A 12,773-nucleotide genomic window follows, 5' to 3' on the forward strand; every position below is an offset into this window, starting at 1 on the left:
TATAATGTGGAAGGGACCACACAAGGGTATGAACACTAAGAGGCAGGGGACACTGGGTGCTATCTAAGAGACTAGGATATTTCTGAGGGTCAGGTTAGCAATATTTATCAAAATCCATAAAAATAAATACTCCTTTTGACACAGAAATCCCCCTTACAACAACTTACCCCAAGGAATTAATCAAAAGTATGTACCACAATATATCTTTAAGGGTATTTATTAGAGCTTTGTGTATAATAGTGAAAATTGAAAACAGGTAATCAACGGTGAGATTGCATAAATATATTATGGTATGTCTTTATTATGGATACTATATATTGGTATTACAAATAATGTGGAATAATTTAGGATGATAGATAAAAATGCTAATCTTGAGAAAAATCAGATAAGAGAACATTTATTTGTATTGTATTGAAGAGTGTGTGTATATGTAGAAACAAAACTGGAAGTTTATACATAAAACAGGTGGTAGGAGGATGAATAATTATTTTCTTTCAGTTTCTCTGTGTCTTCTAAGTTTTCTATAGAAAACATTTGTAGTCAGGAAGCACTTTTTGAAAATATGCCTGATCATGTACTGACCAAGAGGAGATAAGAGTGTCTAGAGTTTAAAACATTTCAGGTGAGATTCTGTAGCCCTGCTTGCTGTATTTTTCATGAGGAGATAAATATTACTATGGAGGCCCAAGTTAGGTCAAATATGTAGACTTTCTAATGTACATAGAACAAACATCTTGGAGTGATGAAGAGGATTCCCCAGCCCCGTTAGGTTAAAAAAAAATCTCACAAGTAGATGGGATCCTTTTTAGCAACCAGAGAGTTGTCATTGTATCCTGAGGGGGATTTTGGTCCATGCGAAATTCTGAGCAGATTTGTACTTGGTTTTCAGTAGAAAACTTCTCTCTCAAGGAAGTAGAACTTACAGTCACAAAGCCGATAAATAGCCCAGCTGGAATTTGAAGCCAGAATAGTACAGTACTGTTAATCAGTATGTACTGGGAGTACTATTTCAAGTTTTTAAAGTGGAAATGATTGATCAAAGATATGTTACTGAATATGTTATTACTATACAAATTACTGAAATTTATCTTCTGGTGGTAAAAGTGGATTAGAATGATAAGAATGTAATGAAGCCCAAAGGGCCGAAGGACTTGGAAAATAGTGAGGGTTGACATTAGACATCAATTTGGAGTGATGTGCAGATGCACTAGAAAGGGGAAAATCAAAAGATCAGGCTGTCGACTCCCTAGAAGAGAAGTCCAGATTTTGGAGAAGGGAGTTGTTTATACTGGTGGCCTGAATATTGAACTGGTAGGTGCCTGGTTGGAGATCAAGATAACTTGGTCTTGGAAGTAGAAGAATACTAAAGAACTATAGTATCAAATGTCAGAACAGTCATTACCTGGGGTGGGGATAGTTTAGAATGATTCCAAAGGGAAAATGCCAGAAAAATTTGTAAAACTCTCCAAATGCATGGTAGGAGGATAAATAATAGAACTTGTCTGTGTTACTTGGGTATGTCTGCCACCTTTGCTTGACTGTCAACTCCAGGGAGCAAAGCACATGACATTTTTTTTTTCCTTTTTTTGGTTGGTCTTTGCTTCTGCTATGCCTAGCAGAATATTCAGACACATCATGGCTCTACCTTTTGGGCACTGCCTCATCCATCTCATTTGATATAGATTGAAATTTCCCATGTTCCAGGTATGCCTTATTCCAATAAGAGGGAAATATACCTTAAAAGTAAACTTAGATGAAATATCTTTACCTCTGTTAGAGGATGCAAGACCTGAAACTACTATCAGAATATAAGGGATTTACAACTGTCAGAATCAGAGTCTTGTCACTTACATGTGTTTGTTGGCCATTTGCATATCTTCTTTGGAGAATTATCCTCTACTCAGATCGTTTGCTAATATTTTGGTTATTTATCTTTTTTACTGAGCTGTAAGAGTTCTTTATATATTCAGTATATACACCCCTTATTGGATATATGATTTGCAAATATTTTCTCCCATGCTGTAGGTTGTCTTTTCATTTTTGATGACATTGTAGCACAAACTGTTAAAATTTGATGTAGTATAATTTATCTATTTTTCTTTTGTCACTTATAATTTGGTGGAGTCTCTTACATTTTTTAATAGACTTTATTTTTTAGAGCAGCTTTAAGTTCACAGCAAAAATGAATGGAAAGTACAAAGAGTTCTCATATACACCAATTCTCCATACATGTACAACCTCCCCCACTATCAACATCCCCCATAGAGTGGTGATTTATTATAGTTGATGAATCTACATTGACACATTATGACCCAAAATCCATAGTTTACATTAGGGTCCACTCATACTGTTGTATATCCTATGGGTTTGGATAAATGTATAATGACATTCATCCGCCATTATAGTATCATGCAGAACTGTTTCACTGCCCTAAAAATTCTCTGTGCTCTGCCCATTCATCCTTCCCTCTCTCCTAACCCCTGGCAAGTGCTGATCTTTTTTCCCACTGTGTCCACACTTTTGCCTTTTTCAGAATGTCATGTTGTTGGAATCATACAATATGTAGCCTTTTCTGGTTGGCTTCTTTCACTCAGTAATATGCATTTAAGATTCTGGAGCCCCTTACATTTTTAACATGCATATTTACTTATAGATTTTCTGAAAAAAAGTTTAAGGTTGTTCAATATCTCTTTTACCAGAATAATATAAGGACTTTAGTGCCCGTTAATTATCTTCTGAACATCTCCTCATATTTTTTGTTAGAATTTTAGTTCTATACTTTAAAAAAGAAGTTTATATCATACTTGAGGCAACATTTCTAGGTTTTATGAGCTAGTAAACAAGCTGGATGACACTGAACAAGTTGTTTAACCTCGCTGTATCTGTTTCCTCATCTTTAAAATGAGCAAAATAATAGTACCTATTTCAAAGGGCTGTTGAGAGGATTAAAATGTAAATATATTGTCATGTGGAAATTATTTTGACGCCATAGTAGCCTCCAACTATGATCCTAGATAAACTATCATAGATCTCATGGAATAGAAAGGTGTGCAGACCAAATAAAATGCTCAGATCATAGTTTATTAAATCAATTTATTTTTTTAATGCTTATTTATTTTTGAGAGAGAGAACATAAGCAGTGGAGGGGTAGAGAGAGAGGGAGAGAGAGGATCCCAAACAGGCTCGACACCATCAGCACAGAGCCCAACGTGGGGCTGGAACTCACAAACTGTGAGATCATGAACTGAGCCGAAACCAAGAGTCGGATACTTAACTGACTGAGTCACCCAGGCACCCCTATTAAATCAATTTAAAATACAAAGCAAAATGTATGGGAAGAGAGGTAGGCTAGGTAAACATACTTAAGGTGTAAGTGGGTTGAAGGATCATCATACCTGAATCTCTGCAAAGTCGACATATCTATCTCTCTTGCATCACCCTTCTCTGCTGCTGATGTGGTTACAAGGACCAGAGTGAAAATTTGAAGAGGCCCAACACACGAAAGGTGTCTGAGAAATGACACACACTTGCTCCATTCGAGAGCTTGTTGGCAAGTACACTTGGCCAATAGCTATGCTCCCCAGTTAGCCTGATGGGCAGCTGTGGATGTTATTTAGCTGAAAATCCAATATCAGAGTCAGCAATAGGTGGCCAATTAAAGATCTTTCAATTATTGTGTGTCTCATGTGCCTCATTTATATTTAGTGTTTCATAGGTATTTGTCGCTTCATTTGTTATTTAGCAAATCATGACTATTAAATCCCTATTTTGCTACCCCTTTCTATCTATGTTCATAGACTTATGCTCTAATGACTTTCTGTCTGATACTTCTCAGGTTACTAACTTATCTGTGCTTAATGCAGCTAATGAATTTCATCCATCCCATTTGTTTTCTTGTCTTCTAGAGCAGAATTGAATACTCCCAGTCAATACAGCAATTGCATATCTCATGTAGAAATAACTCCGTATATGTTAGATATTATTATTATATAAAATGGCTTTAATATTTTAATATTATCATCTATCTGAGAGTGAAGATTAGCATCCAGTTAAACTTGCTTAAACAACTAATTAGAAATCTTAATATTAAAGTTATTTGACTTGATTTTTTGATCTGAAATAGATAATAAAGTGCAGTTTATTAGTCAGACCTTTTTACTCTTAATCTAATTTATCCTCCCATAATTTCAGTTGTATAGATTATTGGCTGTTACTTACAAGGCTAGTATTATTTTTTATTTTTTTTCCTTTCCTACAGGCTTATCCTCAGTTTGTTCTGACCTACCTGGAGGAACTAAATGCACAAGTGGATGTGACCCAGACAGAGTATCACATTCACCATGGTGCCCGGACTAAAGCTCATCATGGTAGCAGCTTAGCAGAAGAGGTCAGTGTAGTGAGCCAGAGGCAAGACAGAAATAGATCTCTAAAATGTATTTTGAAAAGAGAAAATGTTCAAGTCGTTTTCAGGAGACAAACACAAATTCACATCTTAATGATAGTGATTGTTTAAAATCATACACATAATATAAATATCTATATGCATGTTTATATTTATATAAACATCCATATATGTTTACATAAACATTATTTTATTAAATAGTGGATGACCCACTAGCTTTTGTTGGGACTGCTGCCTTTTCTTCTGACCACATGCAAATGATTTCTGTGTTGAATGAGGCAGATTGGAGGAACCCTGAAAGTGTAAGGTTAAATTTGGGGCATATTTTCATTCAATGAAAATTACCTACATTATTCTTATATTTCATTTATTAGGTTCTGGAAAAAAGTGCCAGCATCCCTGGTCTGAAGCAACTGCCAGAGCCTTCAGACACCCATTTAATGCCAGAAGGTTCTCTTGGGGAGACAAGGCAGCTGACGGTGGCACTGGTGAGGAAACTGGAAGAGAAACATCCTAAGGCTTCTGCTCAGAGGTAGGGCACTGACAGAATGGAGCTTTATTGCTCAATGACATTCGATGTTTTCCTTCAGTTTCATGTAAGATTGATTTCTTGAAGATTATTGAAATACCTCAAAAGCCCTTTGGCTTTCAAGCACAGTAGTTTTCAGGTCGCATTTGATGAAGAGAGGTGACATTTATGCGTATTTCATTAAAGTTTGATGTATGGTATTGTTTATAAGAATACTTAGAGCTTCTGTCCTGGGATCTCACTAAAAGACTCTGAAATAACATAATTAAAGTGATACTGAATATATATCCAGTTGTGAAAATACCAAGAGGTCCTTGAGAACATCATACCCATAGACAATCCTTTTTGTGGTCCATGAGGAGATTATTGCACTTAGACCTGAGGATAAGTGCACAATAGATGGTCTTAAGCAGTGATAATTTAACAGGTTGACATAATTTCTACAGAGTAAAACTATGCAATGATTTTGCTAACCAACTGAAAATCACCCTTGGTTGGACAATTTCTCTGATTCTCTTTATTTAATTGGTAAACTACAGTTTATGTTTAGTAGTAGTAGTAGTAGAATTATTGTTAATTGTGTTGGGTTACAACAAAATAATGTTATAAATTGCAATTTTAGTATAATAATTGTTGGAAATTAACTATTGTTGAAGTACTCTTAAAGGAGTAATATAATTCTTATTGTACTCACTGAAGTTCAAGAGAATTCCTAAGTTTAAATATTTTAATTGTAGATAGAAATGTTAGTTGCATGAAGAAAGAAAAAAAGTGACAACTTTTCATTTCTTTTTTTAAAAAAAAAATTCCAGCTTTGTTGAGCGAGATACAGTTGACATATAACATTGTATAAGTGTAAGGTGTGCAATATGACTTTTATTTCAATGAAAAGCTATCTTATATTCTTAAATTATATATTCCTGCCTCAGATTTTAACAGGAGGGAACATTTTTTCCTGATAACAACAGTGACTTTTCAATTTATTATCTCTTTGTTATTTAAAACTCACATTGGTTTTGTTGTAAGATAGTTCACAGATAAACAAAAGAAAAAAATTTAGGACCTTTCCGTATCATAGTCTGGGGATGTCCTGGACTGCAGGAAAACATAAGTTCTAGTTTTTATTCCTGCTACTTGCTTTTTAATCACATATAGGAATCTCAACTCTCTGACACCCTACAACACAACTACAAGACCTCAGCTATTTAGCCAGGCCACTCTGGTCCAGTCACTAGAATGTAAGTCCCTTGGGAGCAGTCTTTGAACTTTCCATGTAAAACAGAAACTCAGAGAAACCTGGGCCACTGGGGCCTTAAATATTGTTTTATAAGACCTCTGTTGGCCTATCTTTCTAGACTCACTTGGCAGCCATTTCTATTCTACGCTGTTTGAGAGCATGCTGGGGGCTTGTCATTATCCTGGGTTCTACTCAAGGAGGCACAGGTTCCTTCTGCTCCCAGATTTCTGAAACCTATATGGGATTTCCGTGTATGTCTCCTCCTGGCCCTGGTCCTGGTGGGTCAGTGTGTCAGAATGCCAGTAATATGTATATAGTGTATACTATACTATATATATGTAGTATTAGGTAATGTGAGCAAAAAAAAACCCCACAAAACAAACAGAAAAACAAACAACAAAGCAGTTATTGTTAGTTAGCATAACACAAGACCTATTTGAGTTGTTAGAATTAATGTCTTTAAATTTCCAGGAATGTAGCAAGCACTCAATGAGTAGTCTTTGTGAAAATGGGCTGAAACCAAGGAGGGTAGAAACCAGTTTTTAATAGGGCTTATAGTTTGTGATTTTTGGTCAATAGGAATTGACTAACCATGTTTGGGATTTCATTTCATAAGAAAATTCCTGGGGCCCTTATTTTAGTGAGTATCCCTCAGGGTTTGTGTCTCAGGCTGCAGCAACTCTTCTAGCCCTCTTTTTTTTTTTTTTTTTTCTTAAAGCCACGGTTTTCCTCTCCACCCCGACAATTTACCATAATAGATGTAATTTCAGTTTCACTCCTTCTCTTTCTGTTCCTTAACAAAGTTATTTTGAGTAGAAAGTAAGTACTTAGAGCAATTACTTTCCTCCCATTTTGGAAGGAATTGTTGGGCAAAATTAGAACATGGCTCTGAATTTGGCATATTGATTACTTTGAACCTTAGGTTGCCTGGTTAGGTTTACACACTGCCCAGCACATTGTATTATTGCATCTTTAAGAGAGAGCTTTACATTTTCTTGCTTTTATCAATGATAACTTTACAAAATACAGAATAAAATCATAACAAGAAGTAAAGGAATAATGTGAAATGATCTGTGTTGTGGAAACTGGAGAAAGAAGTAGAATTTTAGAACAAACACGTTAATGAGCAAATAATCTGAAGAAAGAACATGTATTTGAAAAGAATAAAAAGATATAGATATATAAATGTATGTATTTCCTTAGAAGTAGCCAAAGAAGGAGAGAACTGCAAGTAGCCAAATTTGGGGAAAGAGAGAGGTATCATAGTTAGTGGCAGCTAATATGTGAAAATGAAGGAAAACATTCAATTTTTAATAACATACACTGACTTTGCTGAAGTGCCTTATGTACATTATTGCCCAAGAACCTATGATGTATGTAAAACTGAGGTATTAATCTCTGTTTTACTGATAAGGAAATTGAGGGACAGAGAGATTAAGTTACTTCACTAAGGCCTTTCAACTAGTAATTTAAGGCAGGCCTATCTGAGCCCAAAATCTTTTTCTCAGTGTCTATATTATTCTGCCTACCCATTCATGTTCTTGTCTTGGTGATTATTCCAAATCTTTTAGCCTTTCAAATGGGGCCCATCATTTTGACTGGGTATCTTGGAAAGGGACCTTTAAATACAGTTTAGAAAGGGAATGATAAAAGATATGTCAATGTATGCACCTTTCAGTGAAGACTAAATAAGAGGTAGAAAGTATTAAGGGAGACTGAACCCTTGACTTCTTGAATCCAACAGTCTAGATTTACTGATGATGTATAGATGCTTACACTTGAACGAATTAGAGATTTTTAAAAAATTTATGTCTAACAATGTGACTGTAACTTCTGTCATGATTAGCCAAGGTATTTCCCACTTTCAATGGTGATTCAGTTCAGCTTTGTATATACTAAATTTGGTGATAGGTAGCTAATAGCTGTTATTTGTTGAATAGTTATGATGTGTCAACTCCTACTGAAAGTACTTATTCTTCTAACACTGTGATAAATTTATTTAATTATTGTCATGATAATCTGATGGTGGAGGTACTCTTAAAATCCATGAAGATAAAGCAACTGAAGCTCAGAGTGATTTCATAATGTGCCCAGTCACATGGCTAGAGATAGGAGAGATGGGGTTCGAACCCACAACCATTTGGATCCATAGACCATGCTCTTAACCACTGTTTTAATACTCATTCCTAGTTTCTTAGTAGTATTTATTCCAGTGATTTTTGTAACAGAATGTCATCATATTGAATAGTCATCTTAGGTTATTACTAAAATTTTATGCATTTACATCATAAAAATTTTATTGAACTATTGTCATTTTGATGGGTGCCTTATTTTGAATTATATCCTCAAAAAAACTATAACAATCACCACAAACACACAAACCAGGCTTTCCCATCTACAGAATCATTTAATTTAATTTACATTTCAAATACTTGTGGAAAGTAGTCTGATTATTGATCTTTTTTTTTTTGTTATGTGGAAAAAATTATTTTTCCTATTGAAGAAAAAGGAAAATCTCTTACTGTGTGAGGTCTTTAATATGAAGTTCTTAGTTTATAGCATATTATATTTTCTTGTTTGCTTTAGCAACACTTGAAATGTTTTCTCTTCCTCTATCAGTGAGATCTAGAAATGTAGTGGTCTTCTTGCTTGGATGAAGTGAGTTGTGTGTACATTTAATTCTAAGCTTGGTCCAAAATAAAATAAATGCCATATTCTGGCATCTTTAAGTGTCTGGAATGTGTTTGTTTACATTAGTTTATCCAATGGAGCCCTTTGCCTTATTCAAATTGAATAGGGGGTGGGGAAGGACTAGGACAGCCGACAAAGCACACTGACCCAGCTTGTCACCCAGTGACCTGTGAGAAGGAAATAATGAACTGTGAGTAGCTGTCATCTTAACTGTTTCTGACAGTTTGCCTTTGGGCACATCTGTGTTAGTTGCATTGGAAAGGCCTTTGTTCTTTTCCCACTAGTGACTTTGGGGAGCGCTGAGGGGTTTGCTAGCTACTGTACTCTTAAGCGGCCCCTTCCTTCCTAGGGAAGCAAGCAGCTGCCACCGATCACACTGACATTTCTCTTCATGACTCCACTTGGCATGTACTTCACTCTTTCAAAAGGAACATAAATTTAAAAGTTCTTTGATTGTTTTCATTTTAAGAATATATTTCAATATCTCATGAGTTTTGATACTAACAACAAAGCAAGTTATAAAACATGTTTAGTATTATCCTCATTTTATATGGATAAAGGTAAAGATAAATTGATAGCTAACCAGATGGACAGGTGACTTGAAGGAAAATGTATCAAATTATTGACAGCTTTTATTGAGTTTTAAATTTTTATTTATTACTTTCCAAATTTCATTAACTGGTTATTATATTTGCAGTAGGACAAAAATCAACATATGTTATGAAAAGCATTTTTAATGTGGATGCTTTGGATACATGTTTTATTAGTAGAAATATTTAGACTAAAATAGGTAAAGATATGCTCTATTTTGTTTTATGTTTTCCACTGCTACTTTTAAAATAAATTTCCATCTAATAATTTAAACTTTTTAAATTATTGTAGTATTTACATTTTAAAGTTAATCTAGTGCATAAAATTGTTATAATCATTAGAAGATGTAATTTGATAAGAAACAGGTGTTTCTATCCCCTGGTTTCCTGAAATATCTCTACTATTTCAATCACAAAAAAAGCAGAACATTCTGAATAATGCATATCATACCCTAAGAGAATTGTTTAAATTAAAATCAAAGCTTCATTTATAAAATATGATTTCTGAATCAGTTTTAAAGCCTTATTTACATTTTTACAATTGCTACAAAATCAGTTCTTCTAGCATTATTAAGTCTGGCCACAATTGGCATGCGGTAAACACTGAGTATATGGTATTCACTTAATTGTATTTACCTTTCCAAGAGAATATAAATCCAAACTATACTGCATTGGTCAATTTTTATAAGGCCTTTTTTTCTCCATGAGAGAATAGAAGAAATGAAGCTTGAAAGAAATGACATGTTTTTTCTGCATTCAAGGGTTTTTCTCTCAGTAACAGTTTTGAGATGCACTAACTAATGGAACTATATTATAGTCTCCTGCTTTTCAAAGAAAAGTAAATTAATGATAATGAGAAGTTCTTTAAGCAGACAAATGATGATCATGTCTATATAATTATAAATTGTGAAAAACCACATATTAAAAATTGAAAGTCATATTCTGGTTTTCTTGAGTATTCAATAGCATATGGTTTATTTTTCTGTTAAATAATTTTTGTAGTTCTGCATATAGTTGATGATCTTCTGACTAGAACATTCTTCTCATTGTGTACATCATATATCAACACAGTTTTTGTGGAGACAGTGAATATCTGGGTCAGTTTTGATAATAGTCAGACTGCATCTTTTTAAGGAAAGCAAATGGTTTAAATTGGCACACTCAAATTCTTTTCTACAACTCTTACCATTTAAGGCAAATGTTAATGTAATAATTGCTTTTGGTATTCGCTAAATCCAATTATACTTCCTAGGATCAAAATCTCCTATTAGTTAAATTATTGTTCGTAGCTATTGAAATGCTTTGCTTTAACCATTGGCCTTTTAGCTCCTTTATACTATATACAAGACTATGGTATTGTATTTAAGAACACAAAATTATGATGTGTTCCAGGGATGCAGAGATATGCTTATGATTCTTTTTTCTTTTTAAATTGGAAAAGTCAAATATCTTGATATTGGTTGGTACTGTTCCCTGTTTGTATTTTGGTATATTTTTAAATTAATTCCCATATGTTCTCTGTGAATTAAAATAAAGCAAACAAATAATCTAATTGCACCTGCTTCTTTGAAAAAAAGTCAAAACCAAACATTCCAAAAGATTAGGTTTATATCCATAAATGTAGATTGATTCAGAAACTATCAAAGGCTTTCAAATAAGCATTTTATGATTAATTTTTGTTCTCACTCGCTGCCCAAACCTTCAATTATGCTGCTTAATTTCCATATTTTAAAATGTACTATTTATCTTTCTATTTTATTCAGTATTGTCTATAAAGCTATTCAAGGTAGGAGTGGGAAACTCTACTCCTACATTCTTCAAACTTGTAGGCCCCAAACTAGAATGTCTAATGGTATTATAATAGTGAAAGTAGTAGGTTATGAGGTTCTAGATTTGAGTAATATGGATGGACAAGGAAGAGACTGGTGGAGGAAATGTTAGGACAGTATAGGGAATTGGATGAAAGCAGAGTTCAAGCAGTCAAGGTGACCTGTAGTTTAGCTTCCTAACTTGTCTACGTCCACTGACCCTTGTTTCCCTACAGTCTATTCTCCACTTAATGGCCAGAGTGATCCTTTCATATTCATGAGTCAGATCATGGGAGTCCTCAGCTTCAAATCCTCCAATGACTATTTATTTCTTTAGAATGAAACCCAAGTCTTTACTAAATGCTACATGGGCCTACTTTACCAGACCCATGGTATCTCTCTGAACACCATTCTCCCTTCCCTTCCTCTGCTCCAGCCAGTGTGGCTCCCTGTCAGTGTCTCAGGTTTGCCCTGTGTGCTCACAACCTGTCACTGTCTTTTCCTGCCTTATTTTTCTTCAAGGTACTGCCTTTGCCTATCATATACTTATTTATTTACTGTCTGAGTTGCCCCATTAGAATGTAAACTCCATTTTAGCAGTAACTTTGTTTTATTTATATCTGTACCTCCAGGGCCAGAACATACCTGTACATAGTAGACACTCAATACAACGTTGTTGAATGAATGAATAAATTAATGAAGTAATGTGATTAATGGAAATAAGAAAATAGAGAAGGAACTAATCAGAACATTCCTATATATGAACTGATTCATATATATAATCTGATCATTCGTATATATGAACAGTCCTCACTGTTGGATAACTACAGCCCTGTGACCTATTCATGTGTCAATTCCAAACTGAACCTACAACAATGTTTTTCTGATTTCTATATCTCTCATTTCTTTTATCTTTAATTAATATGCAAATATTTATTAGGCATTGTCTGTATTCCAAGCACCGTCCTAGGCATTGGAGATTTAGCACTAAAAAGACAGATATACTTTCTTGCCTCAGAGAGCTGCCTGCACAGACTCTAACAGGGAAGAGAGATATTAAACAAATCACTACAGGAGAGAGAGTGATGAATATATTGTAGGGAGAAGGTAGTTCATCCTGAACAAACTCCCTGGTGATACACTTTTGAAGTATGACTCTGAACATTTCACTTATTAACTTACAATTTTTTAGTGCACCCATTCTGTACTAAGTTAAGTGAAACATCAACTGTCAGACCCACCACACTGTATTCTTGTCACAGAACCTCCCTGTACTTATCCAGGCCCAGGCTAACTGTACTTAGATTATGCTGGTTTGCTTGACCAAAATGCCCTTATCTCCTTTTTCCTACCTAAAATCCTACCTTCTCCAAGGCCCATTTTCATTCTCTTTTATCAGCCTTTCTTTTGTCTGATATATATGTCTAAGGATATAAATTTGCCTCTAGGCTTGGCTTTAGCTTCATTCCACTAATTTTAATGCCATTTGTTCATTATTTTTTCCATTTTGTTATAA

General features: G+C 34.5%; 1 protein-coding gene across 2 annotated transcripts in view; it reads left to right on the forward strand.

Annotated features, from left to right (window-relative positions):
* The window catches only part of DCDC1 (doublecortin domain containing 1), a 485,161-nt gene that overhangs the window by 289,305 nt on the left and 183,083 nt on the right, over window positions 1-12,773 (forward strand). For both annotated transcript variants that reach the window (XM_053899858.1, XM_053899859.1), the window contains 2 exons: window positions 4,259-4,387; window positions 4,777-4,934. In XM_053899858.1, the coding sequence (XP_053755833.1) occupies window positions 4,259-4,387; window positions 4,777-4,934 (287 nt within the window). The remainder of the gene's footprint in view (window positions 1-4,258; window positions 4,388-4,776; window positions 4,935-12,773) is intronic.

Source organism: Panthera pardus, unplaced genomic scaffold, assembly GCF_024362965.1.
Source record: "Panthera pardus isolate Hobbes unplaced genomic scaffold, ASM2436296v1 HiC_scaffold_12, whole genome shotgun sequence".
Lineage (NCBI taxonomy): Eukaryota > Metazoa > Chordata > Mammalia > Carnivora > Felidae > Panthera > Panthera pardus.